Consider the following 22,257-nt stretch of genomic DNA (forward strand, 5'->3'; position numbering starts at 1 on the left):
CATACAATCTTTTTTACTTTATTTTATTTAAAAAAATTTTTAGGGGTGAGATGGAAGTGACCTATACAACCTCTTTTGTTTTATTATTATTTTTTTAAGCTTTTTTTTTTTTGTGAGGAAGAGAGAGAATCTCAAGCAGGCTCCATGCCCAGTGTGGAGCCCAATGTGGGGCCTGAACTCACAACCCTGAGATTAAGAGTCAGATGCTTAACTTTATTGGGCCACTGAGACATTTCCCTAGGACTTTTTTTTTTTTTTAAATAAAAATTTTTATCTGAGGTTGTGGGCAAGTAATTCTGTAAAAGAGACTTACTAGCAACTGACTGTTCATCTGTTAGGAATATTAGCAATTTATCTAGTTTCTTTTTTTTTTTTTTAATTTTTATTTATTTATGATAGTCACACAGAGAGAGAGAGAGAGAGGCAGAGACACAGGCAGAGGGAGAAGCAGGCCCCATGCATCGGGAGCCCGACATGGGATTCGATCCCAGGTCTCCAGGATCGCGCCCTGAGCCAAAGGCAGGCGCCAAACCTTTGCGCCACCCAGGGATCCCTTTATCTAGTTTCTTTGTAAGAGATTTAGAAATTCAAGGTATAAGAATACATTAAAATAAGGATGCCTGGGGTGACTAGGTGGTAAGTGTCTGCCTTTGGCTCAGGACATGATCCTGCATTGGGCTCCCCACAGGGAGCCTGCTTCTCCTTCTGCCTATGTCTCTGCCTCTGTCCCTGTGTCTTTCATAAATAAGTAAATAAAATCTTTTAAAAAAAGAATACATTAAAATATTTAATTTCATAATAAAATGCAGTTATCCATTTTATTAGTTACACAGTATAAAATTTGAGGTTAGAAGATTGGTAGAATTGTTAGTGTAATTTACTAGTTTATTGTCATAAATGTTTTTAGAAGCTCTTATTTTGTGTAGCAGCGAAGTATATGGTATTATATAACTTGGAATAATTATTGACCAAGTGTAATTCTTGGAGGAAATAAATAATCCTGGGTTGTTATCTCAAGAAAGGAAACAGAAATAAAATTTATAACAGTCTTAGTTTAGAACTTAAGTATATAATCCCCAAATGAAATGATTTGAATTTAATTTCTATGAAATATTAAGTGGGTTGGTATGAGACGGAACAGTGTTGTGTTTAAAACGCTATATTATGTGATGTATTCTGTTTTCTATTTTTCCTCTAGGATTTAATTTTTTAAAAAGCTTGTCACACTCACTGAATTGATTTCATAATCCATAATGGATCACAACCTGCACTTTGAATAACAATCCTTCAGAGAGAAGCTTAATTATTGTGTGACCCTTCATATACCTCTCATGCTTGAATAACATAAGATCAGGCATTGGTTATCATCTGGGCAAAAGTCCAACGCTAAATACCCACGGGGAACATACCCAAGATCCAGTAATTTGTTTTATCTTGCTCTAAGGTTCACCTTTCCTGCCCTTCACCCTCCACTTTCAACTTGGGTTATCCCTTTTGTCCCCTTTCCCTCTGCTCTGAAGCCTCTCTTGCTTGCCACCAGGGCTTCCTGTTCTCTCAGGATCCCTGAGAATCCTTATTGGAGATACTAGTTAGTGTAATATGGTGAATTTAGATTTGACCCTTCTATGGGAGTTAAGAACTCTTTTGAAGGACAAGTATCAAAAAAGCCCCGTACTTACATATCTCAGGGCTCCTCAGGCACATGGACTCTAAATTCAAATTTTCTCTCCCTAGGACGATTACTAGAATATTTCTTCCTTTAAGAAATTCAATCAGCTTCTTAAAGTGGCTGATTTTACGTGTTAAGCATGTTGGCCTATCAGGACAGTTGTAGCCTTCTGTTAATATTGTGCAAATCTCATTTAAAAGGAAAGAGAAGTAATTGGCAGCTTATTGGATACCCCAGACCCTATGCTAAGAAGTACTTGACCTATGTTATTTCCTTCCATATTTGTAATATGCTTAGGTGAGAAAAATTATCTAACTAGCTCTTTGATAAAGTTATTTGGCAGACCTGGAGTTTGAGCCCATAACTGTCCAATCCCAAGTCTATTCTAATTCTAGTCTATTCTGCCAAAATGAAAATCAAAACAATGTAATACTGTAGTTTACTTATCAAGTGGGTAGCTTATCCTTTTTCTTTTTTTAAATTTAAATTTAAATTTAAATGTTTAAAGAATTATTTGAGGGCAGTCCCAGTGGCTCAGCGGTTTAGCGTCGCCTTAGCCCAGGGTGTGATCCTGGAGACCCGGGATCGAGTCCCACGTCGGGCTTCTTGCATGGAGCCTGCTTCTCCCTCTGCCTGTGTCTCTGCTTCTCTCTCTCTCTCTCTGTGTCTCTCATGAATAAATAAATAAAATCTTAAAAAAAAAAAAGGAATTGAGAGAAAGAGCATGTGCAAGTTAGGGGGTTGCAGAGGAAGAGGGAGACAGGCAGACTTCCCTGCCAAGTGGGGAGCCTGATGCAGAGCTTGATCTCAAGACCCCTAGATCATGACCTGAGCTGAAATCAAGAGTCAGATGGTCAATTGACTAAGCCACCCCGATGCCTCCACCTCCCTTTTTTAAATGACTGTTGACCCAGGGCTTTGAAATAGGCTGCTTATATATACTGGTAAGAGTGTGAGTTACCTACCACTTTTTTGGAGGCAGTTTTGAAATGTGTAGCAAGTATCTTAAAAATACTGGAGTCTTTCTTCTAGCATTTCTAGGAATTTATCCTGAGGAATTAATGAGGGAAACAGATTTATGTATATGAATATTAATCTCAACTTTGTTTGAAGAAAGATTCAGAATGAGCTAAGTGCATAAGAATCAGGAAAAGGATTTATAAAGTGATGCATCTATATCTACATCTTAAAATTCTAGGCTGCTTTTAAATTGCTTTTGAATATTTAATAAGGAGAAAAGGCTCATGATAGAATAAGAAAGGTAAGCAGATGAACATCATGATCCCAGTTGAAAATAAAATGGGGTGATGTATCTATATATATGTAGAACAGAAGCCTGTAATGAAACACCCTTGAATTTTAAAAGTAATTTTAAATGAGAAAAAATAACACACAAAGGATGCCTTAATGGTATTTTCTAGGAAGGTTGCTTTATGATTCTCAGGTTTTCTCATGAGACTTTAAAAAAATGGGATTTACGCTTTTCCATATTGAGGGTTTGACTGCCATGAATTACTTGAGAATCTTGTTTTAAACTTTTAGAAATGAATAAGCCCAATTTCTTCCCCTTTTGGTTATTTAGTGTGACTTCTCCTTATCCATTTGAGGATCCAGTATTATTTTATTATTATGATCTTTTAGAGTGATGGTTTGAAATAACTTAGACTCATAGAGTTGCCCTGCCCCATGTTTTATTATGGAAATGTTCAGACATAGAGGAAGAGTTGAATTTTGCAGGGAATACCTCCATACTCACCACCTAGACTCTACTATTAACATTTTACATTATTTGCTTTACTACACAGTCTTTGTAGCTGTCTCACTGTCTTTTTTTTTTTTCTTTTTTTCGTCTCACTGTCTTTTTAAGTATCTATCCATTTTAGTTTTTTGATGGGTTCTCTAAGCTAGTTGTAGACTTCAGTACATTTCCCAGAATCATGAAGGTTTTAGGCTTAACAGTGATTTTCAAACTTAAAAAAAAGATATAAAACTGACGTTTTATTGGTAGCACACAAAAGAGCTGTAGGTGGTGCTGCCCTGGTCGAAAGCAGAAGGAGATCCAGAGTTCATTTTTTGGCCTCTTCCACATCTTCCCCTGTCTTAAGGGTTCCTCAGCATGGTTTGAAACCCAGCACTCCTCCCTTCATTTTCATTTGAGGAAACTGGACCCATTCACATGACTTGGCCCAAGGTTGCAGAGGAAGTTATGGCTGAACCTAGGAGTCAAATCCAAGTCTCCTGATTTTGACTGCCATAGGACTCTTCAAGATTGTAGCTGCCCAGAGGTGTAGAATCGTATCTGGGCATTAGAGCTAATCATAAAGTTATTTCATTCCTCTTGTCTTCCTTTAATTGTGATGCAGCCACCAGCTCTTCTTTTGTGGCAATGAAAGCATGCTTATTTTGGGAATAGATCTTGACATAAAAAAAGAAGGGAACTGTGCTGTTAAAATAGATTTCTGATGTAGGATCAAAGACCCTATCTCGAGAGGATGACGTGGATGATCCATAAAAATCATGTTATGACTTAATGGTTTAGTGAAAATCATGATTTAAAATAGTTGTGCCTAAAAAATAAGTAAATAAAATAGTTGTGTTATTTTATAGTATGTGTAAGTGTGACTATTATAATAGGCTCCATCTGCTAATTGAATTTGTTGATTTAAAATTTTTTGGAAATAAAAAAAGTAGATTTTTAATTTTTAAAAAATTTTTCATGTGTTTTTTTCTTTTCAAATTTTTATTTAAATTCTAGTTAGTTAACATACAAGAGTAGATTTTTTTAAACCCCCAGTTAATTGCCTATAATTGTGGCATTACACAAAGTAAAATTTACCTCTTCATCCTGGAGATGCATTCAAAAGGGAGTGTTTTGATTGTACGTACAGTTGTTATTTTTAATCATAATAGAATATACCTTTTAGAAAGTATATGGTATTACCACTTATCACAACTGTTTTCTTTTTTTTTTATCTTCTAAAAACCCAGTGAAAAAGAGGAGGAACTGGCATAGGCATGACTACACAGAGATTGATGATGGCTCCAAACCAGTGCAAGCCGGAACTAGGACTTTTGTTAAGGAATTACGTTCTCGAGTCTTCCCAAGGTATGGAATCTTGTTCTGACCAAAGAAAATGGAGAATGTTAACTAATAAAGTGGCATTATCTAAAGCAGTGTTTTCAAACTTCAGGTTGCAACCCATTATTATCAGCTTTTTACTATTTTTTTAAAAAATGAAATAGAACATATTGACGCATTATGAGCAGTAGGAGTAAAAAAAGCACAGCTTCATGGAACTATTCTGTTACATATGTGTACGGGGTCACCTTGTAAAAATGCACTAACTGTTGCTCTCTGTCCAGAAAATTTGAAACACACTAATCTAAGGTGGTTGTTCCCAGTGCTGGGTTCCTCGTGATGGGCAGCTGCTGCTCTTCTTTGAACCTTTTTCCTCATTTATTCTGATTTTCCAACTTTTTTTTCCCTTATGTTATGTTCCTATCTCTCTTTCTACCCTAGGTCCAGTAGAGGTACCCATCACCATTGCTCATTCTCTCTGGTGGCAGCAGGACTGGGCTTTTTGATTTCTAAAAAATAATGGAATGTGTTTGACTTATCTGTGGCTCAAAGAGAGTCAAAAGTATGACACTGCATTTAATCATGCTAATTTAGATCATTTCCTGCTCACTGCCTGACATCTATTTAAAGTGATAATGCTTAATAGCCTTTTACACAAGATCATATCCAGGCTTGTTAAAGAGGGGAAGCACAATTTAAATTTAAATCACAACATCACATGCAGCCTATTATGGAGTTATTTCAGATCCTGTAACTATAAAACCCTTGCTTATTTCTTCACAGTCTTTAGTATTCCTGTTCTCTTCCCTCTCCCAAGGCCTTAATCCTTAAACAGAAACATATAATTGATAGGCACCTAGTGTTGGCTCACTCAGGTCTGCTGAGCTTTCCACAGTGGTTTCCACATAACTTTTGTGATATTAAAGGCCCTTGTCTCAAATACTCTCTTTTATGAGTTTTAAAGTGGTTGGAGGAATGTTTGTTTTCCTTGATTGGTTTGGAGCTGAGGGCCAGGGTTTTCAGCCTGGGTCTAGGGACTGTCTTCAGAGAGGCTTGTGAGTTTCTTAAAACTGTATAAATAGTTTAGTGTCAATATGTGAAATATGCATTTTTCAGGAAGAGAAGCCATATAGCTTTTATTTTTTATTTTTTTCAAATAGGCTTGTGACCCAAAAGAACAGTGTTAACAATCCTGGCCTAGTGATGCTTGTGACTTCTCTGCCAAAGTCATCACAAATGAGAGCAGGCTATAGAGATGGTCACAAATGTCTTAACTGTAATTACCATTAATTAAGGGTCTTTGGTTTGATTTTATTTAGCTCCATAAACCTTCATAACATTTAAAACCTTATATAGAGTGACAGTAATTAAGTAAATTACACATACTTGATGTGATTAACACAGAAGTATATAAAATAAAGTGAATAGCTTATCTCACCCACCTCCCCATTTACAACTTAGTGTGAGCTTTTTTTTTTAAAGATTTTTTAAAAAAATTATTTATTCATGAGAGAGAGAGAAAGGCAGAGACACAGGCCGAGGGAGAAACAGGCTCCATGCAGAGAGCCAAAAGCGGCTACCAGTTCCCCAAATTCCCCAGTTTTTGGGGAAATGAAAGGCAGTCCAGAACTGAGTCAGATGAAGGAGATCTAAATCCTCCAAATGCAACACTATCCAGAGAGTGTATCATTTTGGGGAGCCTCAAACTGACCTTTTCTTGTTGAGAAGGTGGACAGATCAGAGTCCACTGATTCAGAGAACTAGTACCTCCTGTCTTCTGCTTGACACCTGGGCTGCATGTGACGTTAAAAGACAGTCAAGGTCTGATTGTCTAAATGGAAACTGTTGTGTTTTCATCTATAAAGCAAATGTTGTACTTACTTGAATGTATAATAGCTGCATTCTGCGAGCAATTGGGAGGTAAAATCTAGAACATCCCTGTGTAGAGAGATCTTTGATTTATGGTTAGAGTAGAAGGAAAGGGACAAACCACACTTGAGTATGATGCTTATGACCTGTTACTCATCAGAGCAGACAGCTGGATTTCAGCATCCCTTTATAGTGGCTTAAGGTGATCACTTACTGAAACTTATGAAATGCTGGCTGTAACAGATAAATCAGGAGTTCATTTTGGACATTTGTCTCAGTGGATAAGGGACCATGGGAACTAGTCATCCTCCATTGTGCAGGACACCAGTGAATTGATTGTTCTATGTCCATGAGACTTTGAAATGTCTAACAAATATTTGTGTAGAATTTTATCGCTGGATAGAATCTGATGTTTTACTTATCCTGACACTAATTTTTATTCTAATATGTCCTCCCCTCCCCCACCTTTTGCTCTTCTGATTTCTTATACAGCTTGTGTTCAGAGGTTTCTGATCTAGTCACTTCTCTTAAATTCAGTCACTCATTACAAGTTGTAATCATGCTATTATTACATTATCTCTTCTAGGGAGTTTACCTACATATCAAATATACATTTACATATCAAAAATATATTTTATTATACAGTAATTTTTTCTGTTTTGGTGAAGGTATTTAATATAATACATATATATTTTTCCAGTTATATGTATTGAAGTAATTATCTATGACTTACTTTAGGATAGTAAAAAGGACTTGATAAAACATTTGTTCTAGAAAGGAGAATCAGATACGATAGATTAAGAACTGGTAATACAGACAAGAGTATAGTATATGAATTAACCCATTACCAGACTGTTTTTTTTTTTAAGTAAACTTAAAAACAAAGATACAACATTTTACTCTTATGTTTTCCTTAGTGCCGATGAAATAATTGTAAAGATGCATGGCAGCCAGCTGACACAAAGATACCTGGAGAAACATGGATTTGAAGTTCCTATTATGGTCCCCAAATTAGATGATCTAGGACTCAGGCTTCCTCCACCTACTTTTTCTGTCATGGATGTGGAACGCTATGTAGGTACGCACTTGATTCCTTTAAGTACTTGGGAAAATGCAGTAAAAGTAGTAGTATTGTTCTAATACCATTAGAAATTGAGTGAAGAGATGTTAATTTAGTTCAGTTTTTTGGGTCAGGAAAAGTGAAATGCAGTATCACCTATGTCAAAAACTATTTATTTCTCTGAGCAAACCTAACGTTGTCAGAAAACCAGAATGAAACAGTTGATCTATGCCACTTTTTTTGCTGTCAACACATTTTCTGGTGCTTGCTTAGGAGCAACAGTTACACCTCAGCGTAACTGTAGATCCCAGGAAGGAGCCACCGGGAAATTGGACTGGTTCTAGGACTCTGCAGCATTCAGAAGCAGAATCTCTGGATCCTGCACCATTGACCTCTGGTGCCTAGAGAAAGGCTAGGAAAAAGAGGAGGCCAATTTCAAGCCTGTTTCCAAATTCTTGACTTGATGATACTGCCCCTTCATGGTATCTGGACTCAGTGTGTGATCTTGAGGCCCAGAAAGCCATAAAAACAAGGCTGGAAACCATGTATCTGTTGCAATCTTCCTAACATTTCTAGTCATTTTGTTCATTCTCATCATGGTTCTCTAGATAAAACTGACTATATGTAGATCTCGTTCCTTGTCAGCTGTAGATAGAGGGTTTTTGAGGATTAGATCTCAAATAGACCTTGGCTCTGAGCTGTACATTGACTGCAATGTATTATCTCCTGAGTATGAAATGTCTGAGAACTTGTCCCTTTATTGAGCCATTGGGCGACAGTTTTCATGGATAACTCTTTCAGTGAGGAAACCCAGTTCAGGGTCATGACTTCACATTCAGCTAATTTTGGATTATTTGATAAACTAGGGGATGAGGTTGAGGATTAACCTGAGCCTGTTTGCGTAAGTAGTACTATAAAATAAGTGGCTAGTGTAATAGAAGTATAGGAAGAAATATTCAGACGACTAGTTTACTTTTTAGCACTGTAAATTGCTTAGGTTAACAGAACTGTTTTGCCTCTTAAGTATAAAATAAAGTCTACCAGGCAGTATTTTGATATAAAGTTACACTGAAGTAAGAAAATGGCATTTATTTGATTTCTCTTTCAGATTGATTAAGTATTGCCATATTTTGAATTCCATTTGCCCTGTAGGACATGGCAAAACTGGTTATGCTTTGTCCTGGGGTGACAGTACAGTGATGGGCAAGCAACACCTCATGGTTTTATTTATTTATTTTTATTTATTTATTTTTTAAGATTTTATTTATTTATTCATGAGAGACAGAGAGAGGAAGAAGGAGAAAGCAAGGCTCCATGCAGGGAGCCCGATGTGGGACTCGATCCTGAGTTTCCAGGATCATGCCCTGGGCCAAAGGCAGTGCTAAACCGCTGAGCCACCCGGGATGCCCCACCTCATGGTTTTATAGGAAAAACCATTTCACATGCATTAATATGATCTGAGTTTTGCTTCCTAACCACTGATTTTTTTCTTCAAGCAGAATATTAGAAGAGAAGACACCACTTGTCAAGCAGAAATTATCTGTTGTGGTTACCTTGTTCACTAATTCCACAGCGACTGACTGGTTTTTCTTTCTTTTTTTTTTTTTTTTAAGTTTTATTTATTCATGAGAGACACACAGAGAGAGAGGCAGAGACACAGGCAGAGGGAGAAACAGGCTCCATGAAGGGAGCCCGATGCGGGACTCGATCCCGGGACTCCAGGATCACGCCCTGGGCCAAACCGCTGAGCCACCCAGGGATACCGACTGGTTTTTCTAAATGATAGAATCTTAGATATTATATAAGTGAAAGGAAGAAGTCACTCCCCTCATTTTATGCATGAGGATATGGAAACTCAGAGCATGCGGCACAGTTCCCATATACCAGTATAATGCATTTTTATCACTGTGAGCTGCACACAAGAAATCAGTGTGTAGAAAACTTTGTAAACATTTAAGTTTTCACATTCAATGTTAATTAGTAACTGTCTTAATTGCTTTGTTCTTTCCCTCAAAAGCAGCTCCCTTTTTCTTTTTCTTTTTTTTTTTTCCCCCTTTTTCAACAATTTCATTTGGACTTAGAAAGAAGGATACAGGTGGAATCTTTGTCTAGCTATGTAGTTTTATGGTTGGCTTTAAGTAAATATGGTCTTTAAAACATTTTTGTTTAGGGCATCTATTGGTGTAACCCTTAAGCCCAATAATAAGACTATAATTTTTCTCTGCAGGTGGTGACAAAGTGATAGATGTCATTGATGTGGCAAGGCAGGCAGACAGCAAAATGACACTTCACAATTATGTTAAATACTTCATGAATCCTAACAGACCAAAAGTGTTAAATGTGATCAGCCTTGAATTTTCAGATACAAAGTGAGTAGTTCTGGACATTTTGGTTTAGTCTTCTCAGTGTTAGCTAAATGTAGAGTTAAATGATAAATTTATTTTAGTAAGAAACCGAATTATGACTTCTAAAGTGGTCCAGTAAATAGCAATGTTGTACATTTTGCTTTGGCACGCACAGAGAATATTTAGAAATATGATGAATTTTAAACTTTGAAGTAATGTTAACATAGTTTCATTTAATCTCTTGGTTTGGGTTGAGATGGGAGATGAAATTTTAAGAACTTTTAATTTGCATGATGTGGGTATGTGCGTATATGTGTGTTTGTTTTTTTAAAGGATGTCTGAATTGGTGGAGGTCCCTGATATAGCCAGAAAACTTTCCTGGGTGGAAAATTATTGGCCAGATGATTCAGTTTTTCCTAAGCCATTTGTTCAGAAATATTGCTTAATGGGAGTTCAAGACAGCTACACAGATTTCCACATTGACTTTGGTGGAACTTCAGTTTGGTACCATGTCCTCTGGGTAAGATTGGGGTATTTCTTTGTTCTCTTATTGACAGAAACTTTTAGTCCTGGACATTTTTTCCAGGAATGAATCCATTTGCTGTAAGTGACATTTATAAAGAAGGAAGTCTTTGTACTTTTTAAGTAGGATCTATCATTGTAAATATTATGCTTTTTTTCCCCCTCAGGTAATGGAGGGGCCACTATGATTTTTTAGTTTATATTTAGATTCCTTTTTTGTCCCCATCTTTTAAATTGGTCTCTTGGCCTTTTGTCCCTTCATTTCCTCTTTGCCTTAGTCAATTGTCAGTTAATCCCTGAATCAAATATTTGATTACAGCAAAATTACAGTAATATTTGCCTCTGACCTTAAGGGTAGGCCAGGACAGCTAGTTGCATAAGTCAGGCATGCCCATGAAAATACTAATTCTTCTTGGCAACTTGCTTTATCTAGAATCATACTATTCAGCATAGTAGCCCACTGGCCACCTGTGACTAAATTTAAATAATTATAATTAAATATAATTTAAAATTCAATTCCTTATTTGCACTAGCCGTATTTCAAGTGCTCAGTAGTGACATGTGACTTATGACCAGTGTATTGTATAGTGCAGATGTAAAACATCTCCATCGTCACACAGTGTTCTATTGGACAGTGCTGGCCTAGAACAAGATCTTCATCTGTATGCAGTGCCTATGTGTCAGTAGTGCTCTGGACTGTATTCGATGCTGTGTCCTGAGCTCCTGTTCCTCTTCTCTATGAGAAGGCAAGGAGTTAGTTGATTAAAGGAAGTTTATTTACAAGTCTTTAAAAAAATAGTCATAGATCTTAGAGGCAAGGGCAAAGTTTGCAGAGATGACTCTCTGACCTGATATATTAACATGTATTTACTTCCATACCTTGAAAATGAGATCAGTAAGATGCTTGTGATTCTTTACCCTCCTCTCTTGTAACTGTTTCTCCAACACTACTTTATTGACCCTGGGTGTATTTTGGAGGGGGAGCTTTAGCTTTTTAAAGATCCTTACTAAGGCAATAGCTATTGAATATCAGGTTTGTGAAAGGTGTCCTCTTGAGCCTAAAAAATCTTGATATTTACCTAATTTAACTTAGATCCTTGTATTGGAAAATTGCATCAGCATAGGCCATCCTAAGAATGGCTTTTTTTTTTTTTTTCAAAAATAGTGTGATTACTTCCTTCTAGGGTGAGAAGATTTTCTATTTGATAAAGCCAACAGATGAAAACTTGGCACTCTATGAGTCTTGGAGTTCATCTGTGACCCAGAGTGAGGTGTTCTTTGGAGATAAGGTGGATAAATGCTACAAATGTGTGGTAAAACAGGGACATACCTTATTTGTTCCTACAGGTAAGGCTTTGATCCCATACTGTCTCCCCATAGTTGACACTCAGTCATATGGAGCCAGCTTTTTATTAGATTCTCTGGCTTTAACATGTTTGGAAATAGCTTTGAAAAAGAATTCTGATCTTGGACTTTTCACTGCTTTGTCCTATAGAGGGCTTCTCTTACAATTAGGACCTGTTTTGGAATTGTGTTTTATGTAATTTGCCTTCATTGTAATTTTTATTCAGATAAAACTCATATACCATAATATTTATCCTTTCAAAGTGTACAAGTCAGTGGTTTTTGTTGAACAAAGTTGTGTACACATACCACTTCCAGAACATTTCATCACCTCAAAAAGCAAACTCTACCAATTAATAGGCATTCCCCATTCCCCCTCCTCTGAGCCCCTGGCAGCCACTTAATGTTCTTTCTGTCTCTAGGGACTTGCCTGTTCTGGACATTTCATGTGTAATGTGTGGAGTACATGGCCTTTTGTATCCCGCTTCTTTTAGTTAGCTTAATGTTTTCTGGGCTTATCCACGTACCATGTATCAGTGCTTCCACTTTTCATGGCCAAGTGATATCCCTCTATGGATAGACCACATTTTGTGTATGCATTCATCATTGATGGACATTCGGTTATATCTACTTTGAGGCTATTATGAATAGTGATGCTTTGAACATTTGTGTAGAAGTTTTTGTGTGGTGACATTGTTTCCATTTCTCTTGATTATATACCTCGCTAGTAATGGAATTGTGGGGTCATAGAGTTTATGATGTTAAGTTTTTGAGGAGCTGCTAAACTGTTTTTCAAATGGTTGCACCACTTTACGTTCCTACCAGCAATGTACACACGTTCCAGTTTCTCCACATTTTTACTAGCACTGTAATTATCTTTATTATTATTATTTTAAAGATTTTGTTATTTATTCATGAGAGACACACACAGAGAGAGAGAGAGAGAGAGAGAGAGAGAGAGAGAGAGAGAGGCAGAGACACAGGCAGAAGGAGAAGCAGGCCCCATGCATGGGGCCTGACGTGGGACTCGATCCCAGGTCTCCAGGATCAGGCCCTGGGCTGAAGGCGGTGCTAAACTGCTGAGCCACCGGGGCTGCCTGCATCTTTTATTATTTTAACTGTTCTAACAGATGTGAAGTAATGGTATCTTACTGTGGTTTTAATTTGCATTTCCTTCATGAGTAATGATGCTGAACTTTTTTCTTGTGCTTATGGGCTATTTGTATATCTTTGGAGAAGTGTCTATTCAAATCTTTTGCCCATTGTTAAGTTGGGTTATTTGTCTTTTTATTGTTAAGTTGATATATTCTGTATTTTGGATATATGATCTAGATCTAGCCACATATATGATTGGCAAGTAACTTTCCTATTCCGTGGCTTATCTTTTCACTTTCTTTATATGTTCTTTGTAATGCCCTTTGCACAAAAATTTAAAATTTGGTGACATGCTTTCAATTTTAGCTAGTTGGCTCTACATTGCTCTCAAAGGTCAAGTCTGCTCTAAGAATCTGGGCTGCTGTCCAGGGACATTGGAGGCAATGGGGATATTTTGAGGGACCCTGGGAAGGGACTGAATACCACCAGCCTTAGCTATAGCCTCAAGTATAGGTATCAGACGTGTCACTTTGAGATGTGACTGAATGTGGAGTGTGGACTCTCCCAGCCAGTGGTTTTGGGAATTATGTTTTTCTGATTCAGGTGACCTCTTAATGGCTGTAGAGTTCATAGGGATCTGTTGCCACAGGCCTTGCTTTCTTGCCTTGCCTCTGGTGTATTTAATGATAAACATGTATTGAATAAGTGCCCCAAACCACCAGAATTTATAAATCTAGATAAGTATCAATATTTTATTGTGAGTGGGCTCAGTTCCTCCCTTAAATCCTCTTCCTAGGAATAGGATTTTGTAATAAATATTTTGTTATGCCCTCTTCAAAATCTTGAATTCAAATTCATTCATGGTATAACCTATACCATTTATTTCCCCCTGAAATTGATGTAATGATCTAACTAGAATAAAAGGAAGAAATTAAAAAGCAATTTATAATAAAATATTTTCGCAAAATATGCCTGCTCATACAGGTGTATGATTGGCAACTCAAATTCTGTAGCATTGGTGTAAATGTCATGGAACATTAGAATCACATGGAGGGTTTATTGAAACAAAGATTGCTGGGCCACATCCCTAGCAGTTCTGATTCAGTTGACCTGAGTGGGGCTGATAATTGCATTTTTAAAGGTTTCCAATTGATGGCTGATGCTGCTGGTCTGGGGACCACAATTAGAGAACCACTCCTATCCTATAGGGACTGTTGCTTTTTCCCAGGGTAGCAACTGATAAATTTCCAAACAAACTGTAGTTTCCTTCAATTTACAGAGTTAGTTGTATTCCTGGAAAATTCTGCCAAAACTGTGCAAAAAATACTTTATTTTCATATATAATGGGCTTAGAGTTTCTAGATTTAGACCATTAATGACAGATTTTGTAGTTATGTCAATGCCCAGCAGAGTCCTGAGTAAAGCACAACTGTTTTTTATTATGTAGAATGGCCTGCTCATTGCATCCTTGGCTCTCGCTCATGAAATGACACTAATGCCTCCTGATCATTGAGACAATCAAAAAAAGTCCTCCAAACTTTCCAAAATGTCCTTTACAGGCAGTGCTGCCTCAGTTGAAAACCACTGATCTGTAGGACTTGTAGCTGACAAAAGTTTCTCATTTGTGATTTGAGAATGAAGCTCAAAGCTCTGTGCCTTTGAGCTTGGGCTCAAAGGGCACCACTTGAAAGTCAGTCTTTAAAGGAATTTTTTTTCCTGTTGTGTCACAGCACAATGAGAGATCAAAAAATGAAAAATAGAAAATGGCATCTATTTTAATAGCTAATTTTTACATGCAAACGTATGTGTTCATATTTATATGAAGGCCTTATGTTCAGTCTATGGATATTTCTTACAAAAGTTAGGCATCATCTCCTGGAAATGTTTCTTACTTTGAAAACATATTTACGGGAAAATAAGACATCATTTTAATTGCCAACGTTCATATCTTAGGACCCATAAGCCTCCATGGTGAAACGTGGGTGATCTACCTTCTTCTTAGAGCCAGCTCTCCAGTTGAGTTTCACTCTTACTCCTCTACTTAATGCCTAAGGGCACTGCTCATTTTAGGATGACTCTAAAGAAGTGAAGTGCTCAGCCAGTCCCATGTTTATTTAGTGGAAATGTGCTCACCTCATTCTTAGCACGGTTGACTCCTCTCAGAGTAACATCTTCCATGTAAAGTTGGATTGTGTTTTTAAACTAAAAAACTAAAACAACAACCACCACAAAACCCATCCCCTATTCTGTACCATGATTTTGTCTGATTGGTTTGATGTGTTTGCTTCCTCAAACTCAGCACAGAGTCTGGCATATAATAGGCATTTAATACATGAATGAATGAGTCTGTAGATTACAATAGGCATTAACTTCTCCAGCTCTGGTGGAGGATGAGCTAAATTGATGTTGGTGTTTTGAGTTTCTTGTTTCACAGGTAGATATCATGTTTGTGTGGTTTAAATATTAAAAAATCACTGACTTATATTTTAACTGTTTCAGGGTGGATTCATGCTGTGCTCACATCTCAGGATTGTATGGCTTTTGGGGGGAACTTTCTGCACAACCTTAACATTGGCATGCAGCTCAGGTCTGTGTCATCAGTATTTAAAGGCTCTTTTGTTTTTCTTTAAATAAGACATTATTTTAAGGTTTCAACAAAATAAATCAGCAATATATTTTGAGATCTCATGGCGATAGGCCCTGAGAAATTATTAGGAATAGGACCTTTAAACCAAATGTATTATGGTAAAATTTTGTCAAGAAGACTCCTTGATGCATTTCAACTCTAAAAACAAGGAGAGTCATTTATTCAGTTTGACATTATATCCCTGAATTTCAAAAAAAAAATTTTTTTTAAGATTTTATTTATTCATTTGAGAGACAGCGAGAGGGAGAGCAAACACAGGCAGAAGGAGGGGGGAGAAGCAGACTCCCCACTGAGCAGGGACCCCATACGGGGCTCTATCCCAGGACCCTGAGACCACAACCTGAGCTGAAAGCGGATGCCCAACTGACTGAGCCACCCAGGCCTCCCTGAATTTCAAAATTTTATAAAACTGTGTGGGCTCTGTCCTTTGGCTGTTGTTATAATTAGGGAAATGACACAATTGGGTCAGACTCAGGTGTGACGTGGTGCTGGGGGGAGGTAATCCTCAGTTAAGATTGCTGTCAGAACGCCTGCTTTAGTTCTGCCGTGGGGAAAGGATTAGCAGCTATTTCTCCTTCGGTCTGAGAGTTTCATCTTTGGGTGACTGTTCTCCTGGTAGCCTAACGAGAGTAGAATGTTACCAGGCTGTACTGCTTGTGGCAGAATGATTTCTGATTGATTACCTGCATCAGGACTGGCAGGACTAGAGATACCTAGTCAGGGCTTTTCTGAATGTGGTGACTCTTATAATTTGGCATGCTCGCAGGGAACCCTGGAAGCTATGTGTTTGTGGAGGTATTATGAGAAATAGTGGCTCTTACTGGGCATGAAGCTCAAAGCCAGGGGCACCTTCCACAGCTGTCAAATGTGAATCTTGTTTCTTTACCTGAGGTGTCCCTGGGGGAAAGATGGTTGTAGGAACTACTGCCAGGATTCCCACAGAAGAATAACGCTCTGGCAAGCTGTGGTTCCTGTCTTCTCACCTTGACCCACACCAAGGTGTCCGTGTACTTGAATGCTTCGTGGAGCCTAAAGAAAACTCCCTGAGTGGATGTTGTGGTGCTGTCCAACACAGGGAGCTGTTTTAAGCATACTGTTATATTTGTTATGGTGGAATCCTTGTAAAATTCCTTCTGCTAAAACTGCGATGCAAATTCCAAGGTTCTGATCTCTGGGAAGAGTGTGTAAGCCCTCAGTATGGGGAAAATTTGTTCAGGTTGGACCCAGGTTGTTCAGGGTAAGATTACAGTTCATTCTTGGTCAGATGTGGAGGTGGTGGGTAATTCACACTACCCAATTGGTCTCACATGTTGTGGCCTCTGCTTGTTTTATTTTCCTTAAGTTTGTTGCCTCCATTTAACTTTGCAGTGCTAATTTTAATACTGAATTTCTTCAAATTTTCTTTAGGTGTTACGAGATGGAAAAAAGGCTAAAAACACCAGATCTTTTCAAATTCCCTTTCTTTGAAGCCATATGTTGGTTTGTTGCCAAAAATTTGCTGGAAACGTTGAAAGGTAATTAATACTCTGTACTTTATGATGTATGATGCTTGTAAATTCACGAAGAGCCCCCAATAGTAAGAAGGGCCCTTTTTTATTACGATGTAGCTGTTGCCCCTGTTTTGTTTTTTATTTATTTTTTATTTTATTTTATTTTATTTTATTTTATTTTTATTTATTTATTTTTAAAGATTTTATTTATTTATTCATGATAGACACACACACACACACACACACAGAGGCAGAGATACAGGCAGAGGGAGAAGCAGGCTCCATCCAGGAACCTGATGTGGGACTCGATCCTGGGTCTCCAGCATCACACCCTGGGCCAAAGGCAGGCACCAAACCACTGAGCCCCTCAGGATCCCCTGTTTTGTTTTTTAAATGCATGATTTCCCCCTGCTATGAACTGTTTTAGCAAATCAGAATCTCTAGTCCATAGCCTTACAATCAGATCTATGAAGAGCAGCATCAGAACAGCACAGGGAGTACTGAAAATATTCATTTCCTCTTGGACTCTAGTAGCCTGCACACGTTGTCAGATGTGTCAAGGTGCCTCTTCACAAAGGTGCAATTTAAGCTACGGGACTATTACTATAAGGTGTGTTCCCGAATGTTTGCTTTAGAAAATTGAGGGAATGTTTCATATCCTGAGAGCGTCATGTGGTGTGTGTAACATTACTGTTAGGACTGTGCTGCTGGCCTGTCCAAGGCACCTGTGAGCACAGACCACCTGAATGTCAGGCTACGAGCCTGTTGAATAAAATGGTTTTGGTGGGAAAGGACATTCTTTTATTTAAACGTAGAACCTACTCTTTTTTTTTTTTTAGAACCTACCCTTTTTATGTGAAACTTCATTTTGATTTTTTTTAAAAGATTTTATTTATTTATTCATGAGAGAGAAGCAGGCTCATGCAGGGAGCCCAATGTGGGATTCCATCCCAGGACCTCAGGATCACGCCCTGAGCCGAAGGGAGCCACCCAGGCATTTCGATGTTTTTATCTTTGGTTTACTTCTCTCTGAGCAGTCAAGTTGGAGACTGTCACATCTACTTCTTTCCGCTCTTCCGCTTGTGCCCATGAGAATACAGTTTGTCTGGTTTTTGTGTTGTCTGACTTTCCTAGTCAGTTCATTTATTGTTTTAAGATTTTATTTATTTATTTGACAGAGAAAGCACAAGCAGGGGGAGCAGCAGGCAGAGAAGGAGAGAGAGAAGCAGGCTACCCACTGAGCAGGGAGCCTAATGCGGGGCTCAACCCTGGGACCCTGGGATCATGACCTGAGCTTAAGGCAGAGGCTTAACCGACTGAGCCACCCAGGCATCCCCTAGTCAGTTTATATATATATATATTTTTTTTCCTAGTCAGTTTATAAATAGTGCTACTATTATAATTAACTCTCAGAAGAACAGATATAAACAGATTAAACAGTAAAGTCTGTTCTAAACATACAGGTTGTTTTTCCATTTAAAAGTTGCACAAGAAGGAAAGGTAAAATGAAAAATAATCAGTAACTTACTTTCCAGGGTAGCATGCATGGAATTAAATGATAAAACTCATTTGTGACTTTTTTCCTCAAACAAACAAACAAAACAATAATCTCACTCTCTTTGGAGAGAAAGAAGAATAGGGCTCCATCCCACACCTTGCACCTTGTAGAGATCAGTGTCTTGATATGGTGCAGGTACATATATGTGATGGAGGAAGGGGCCCGTGGATGAAGAGGATTGGGTGCTTTCTCCGCAAGACCAGTCTCTCCAGATGTGCATTTTTATCATGAGTCTCTGACTCACTCAGTGTTTTCAGGTATCGGCGAGGCTGAGCCGCCTCATTCATCTTCAGTTAGTGTGCCTGGGTGTCTTGACTGCAGGAATCTCGCAGTGGACCACACCTAGAGTTGCCATACGTGATTTCCAGTAAAGTACTGGGCAGTAAGGTTTTCAGTCTCCTATCTAAGTAGAAGCCTAGAAAAAATAGGAACACTTACAAATACTTACAGAAACATTTATAAATGTCCTTGTGTTTTGGAAATAAAACCCAGTTACTGAACCCTCCAGATAAGAGATTGGCAATTCAGTACTTGGAAAGTTCAGAGCCTTTTTCCATCTTTTCTCTCACTAACATACACCCACCCCTCAAGTGATACTTTTTCCTAATGTCCAAGAAGGGTTCATCAATCAATTTTTTAGAACAAATTAAGAATTTATCTGAAAGATGAAATCTTGCTGTTCTTCTTGCAGCCACAAACAAGTTGCTTAGTCTTAGAATAATGATTTAGCCCTTGTTTTAGGCCATTGAGAATTCAGAAATACTGAGGTCTAATTGAAAACATGACCCTATACATTAATGACTTAAAAAAGATTACTGTAAAGAGGATATTGGTAGGTTATGTTTTAAAATATTCTTATTTCGTCAGCTGGATCAGTACAGGATAGGATACCTGGCAATACTAGGAATCAATCCAGTCCCACTAAGGCTAGGGCCAAATTGTACTAATTGCCATTATCCTAGGCATTCATCCTGGAAGCAGGGATGGTGGTCTTGTTATCCCATATTAGGTTCTTTCATCCCTGATCTTTTTTTTTTTTTTTAAAGATTTATTTATTTATTCATAGAGACAGAGAGAGAGAGAGAGAGAGAGAGAGAGAGAGAATGGCAGAGACACAGGCAGAGGGAGAAGCAGGCTCCATGCAGGGAACCCGACGTGGGACTCGATCCCGGGTCTCCAGGATCATACCATGGGCTGAAGGCGGCGCTAAACCGCTGAGCCACCAGGGCTGCCTCATCCCTGATCTTTTAAGTTTCCATTGTAGCCTGTTATTTACCAGCTCTCAGACTGTTACAAGGCTTATATGATGGGTTAAATGAGGATAGATTGTATGAAACTTAACTGTGTGTAGTGTCAGTAATAATAAAACAATGAACTAATTTTGGATCTAAGTAGGTAAATTAGCCATTGGACAGAAGTGAAACCTTTTGCTTTTGCTTCAACATGAATTTAGACTGTGTCTGATATATTTTATGTGAGTTTCAGATGATTTAAAAACCCCCAAAAAAGGTGTGTGCGTTTACCTTTACAATCATGAAATATGTCTTGCCCATAGCTGACTGTATGGACCACACACTACATACATATACACAGTCCTAACAGTTTAAATATTAATTATCAGGGATCCCTGGGTGGCTGAGCAGTTTAGCGCCTGCCTTCGGCCCAGGGCTGTGATCCTGGGGTTCTGGGATTGAGTCCCACATTGGGCTCCCTACGTGGAGCCTACTTCTCCCTCTACCTGTGTCTCTGCCTCTCTCTCTCTGTCTCTCTGTCTCTCATGAATAAATAAAATCTTAAAAAAATATTAATTATCAGGCTCACTTGAGTCACCTACGCTACTGGCTCAGCCTTGACGGTACCTTTGAAACATCCAGTTATTTTTTCCCATTTCACCATCTTCCCTACCTTCTAGAGAGAACCACTATTCTGACTTTTGTGATAATCCTTTTCTTCAGTTTTATCACCTGTGTCACAAATGATAAAATAGTTTAATGGTTTCCATTTTTAGAGTTGATGTGAATACATCCATACCCACATTGTTCCATGGTTTATCTCTTAGCACTGTTTATGAGCTTCCTTTTGCTTGGAATATTCATTACAACCACATTTCATGTCATTCCATTTCTTTTTCTTTTTTGCTTTTTATTTCACTTTTTTCCCTTCTCTGGGAATTTGAATGTTACACAGTTTGATAGTTGGTGGTAGCTCAGCACCTGAGGCTAACCCTGGTACCTGCAGAGAGCTTTAACTCCTTTCCCCATTCTATTTCCATTCTATTCTATTTCCCCATTCTATTTCCACAGAACTAAGAGAAGATGGTTTCCAGCCTCAAACTTACCTAGTACAGGGAGTGAAAGCACTGCATGCTGCTTTAAAGTTATGGATGAAGAAAGAAGTAAGTAGTTTTCTTTGGAGAAAATCATTGTTGTTGTTTCTGTGGCAAGATTGAAAGTAAGAGTCCTTATGCTGCTTTGGCAGCAGTGTGAGTGGCAGCAGTCGAGGGAATGGAAATCACGGTTTTGATAAAACCTGCATTTTACTGTACAGTGTATACAAATGTGCTGGCTTATGTTTGTATTTATGAGAATAGAGTACCTAAGTATTTCTTTAATCTTTAATCTGGGAAAGAAAGTAACTCAAATATATTTAGCATATTGACTAGAAAATGAACATGTAGATACAGAATAATAATAAATAATTTTGAGCTCACATCTGCTTTCATTATCCCCCTTTTACATATAGAGAAGGTGAGGTTCAAAGAATTTTATGTAACTTGCCCAAGAATACTTGTAGATCTCGGACTAAAGTTAGGTCTCTGTGATTGCAAAATCCATACGTACTCTTATCCATCTGCTAGATTTTCATAAAAATGAAGGAAAAAGGAAGTCAAGGTTCAAGCAGGAGCTTTCATTTTCACTAAAATGTGCTGTTTGCTTTTGAATCCTACTGCCTCCAAGAGGTCATCCCAGATCTCCATTTGGAATCAGCATGTCCTTCCCTTATGCTTATGTAGCATATTTTTTTGTGCCAGTGTACTTTATAAAGTCTCTAAAGTAATATATTCCTAGCCCCTTCACTAGGTTTATGAGCTGTTGAAGACCAGGGACTTGATATGTTAATTTCTCTCTCGAACTTTACATGCTACTCTTTAATAAGTGATAAATACGTGAGCTGATGGAAACACATTTCCATACTAATTTTTTGAATGGCCATTTGAAATAAAAATCCTGCTCTTTAGAGATATTGGAGACGGTTATTAATAGGTTACCCTCCCAATAATTCTTACTTGTTTCACTTTATTATCATTGCTGTGTAGTCACTAGAGCAAGGCAGGCACTGTGGAAGCATTTCAGGAAAGTGAAAATCGTGTTCTCCAGTGTCAGAGACATCACCTAGGTGACAAGTAAAGGGGTAAACAGATTACAAAACTATGTAACAAGATAATAACAAAATATATGTTGCAAAAACTCTGTAATTTGCTACCTGCTGAAGGGTTTAGATAAGTTACGCTCAAACTTGTGTGTTGTCAGAGTATTTTAAAAAATAAACTCCCTGGATCCTTCCTGAGAGATACTGATT

At 38.0% G+C, this 22,257-nt stretch overlaps 1 protein-coding gene across 2 annotated transcripts in view; it reads left to right on the plus strand.

The window, feature by feature from the left end:
- The window catches only part of KDM7A (lysine demethylase 7A), a 78,380-nt gene that overhangs the window by 35,650 nt on the left and 20,473 nt on the right, over positions 1 to 22,257 (plus strand). For both annotated transcript variants that reach the window (XM_072762891.1, XM_072762890.1), the window contains exons 3-10: positions 4,658 to 4,775; positions 7,535 to 7,695; positions 9,905 to 10,046; positions 10,356 to 10,542; positions 11,729 to 11,891; positions 15,483 to 15,570; positions 17,038 to 17,144; positions 20,982 to 21,073. In XM_072762891.1, the coding sequence (XP_072618992.1) occupies positions 4,658 to 4,775; positions 7,535 to 7,695; positions 9,905 to 10,046; positions 10,356 to 10,542; positions 11,729 to 11,891; positions 15,483 to 15,570; positions 17,038 to 17,144; positions 20,982 to 21,073 (1,058 nt within the window). The remainder of the gene's footprint in view (positions 1 to 4,657; positions 4,776 to 7,534; positions 7,696 to 9,904; positions 10,047 to 10,355; positions 10,543 to 11,728; positions 11,892 to 15,482; positions 15,571 to 17,037; positions 17,145 to 20,981; positions 21,074 to 22,257) is intronic.

The sequence above is a fragment of the Vulpes vulpes genome, chromosome 7, assembly GCF_048418805.1.
Source record: "Vulpes vulpes isolate BD-2025 chromosome 7, VulVul3, whole genome shotgun sequence".
Taxonomy (NCBI): Eukaryota; Metazoa; Chordata; class Mammalia; order Carnivora; family Canidae; genus Vulpes; species Vulpes vulpes.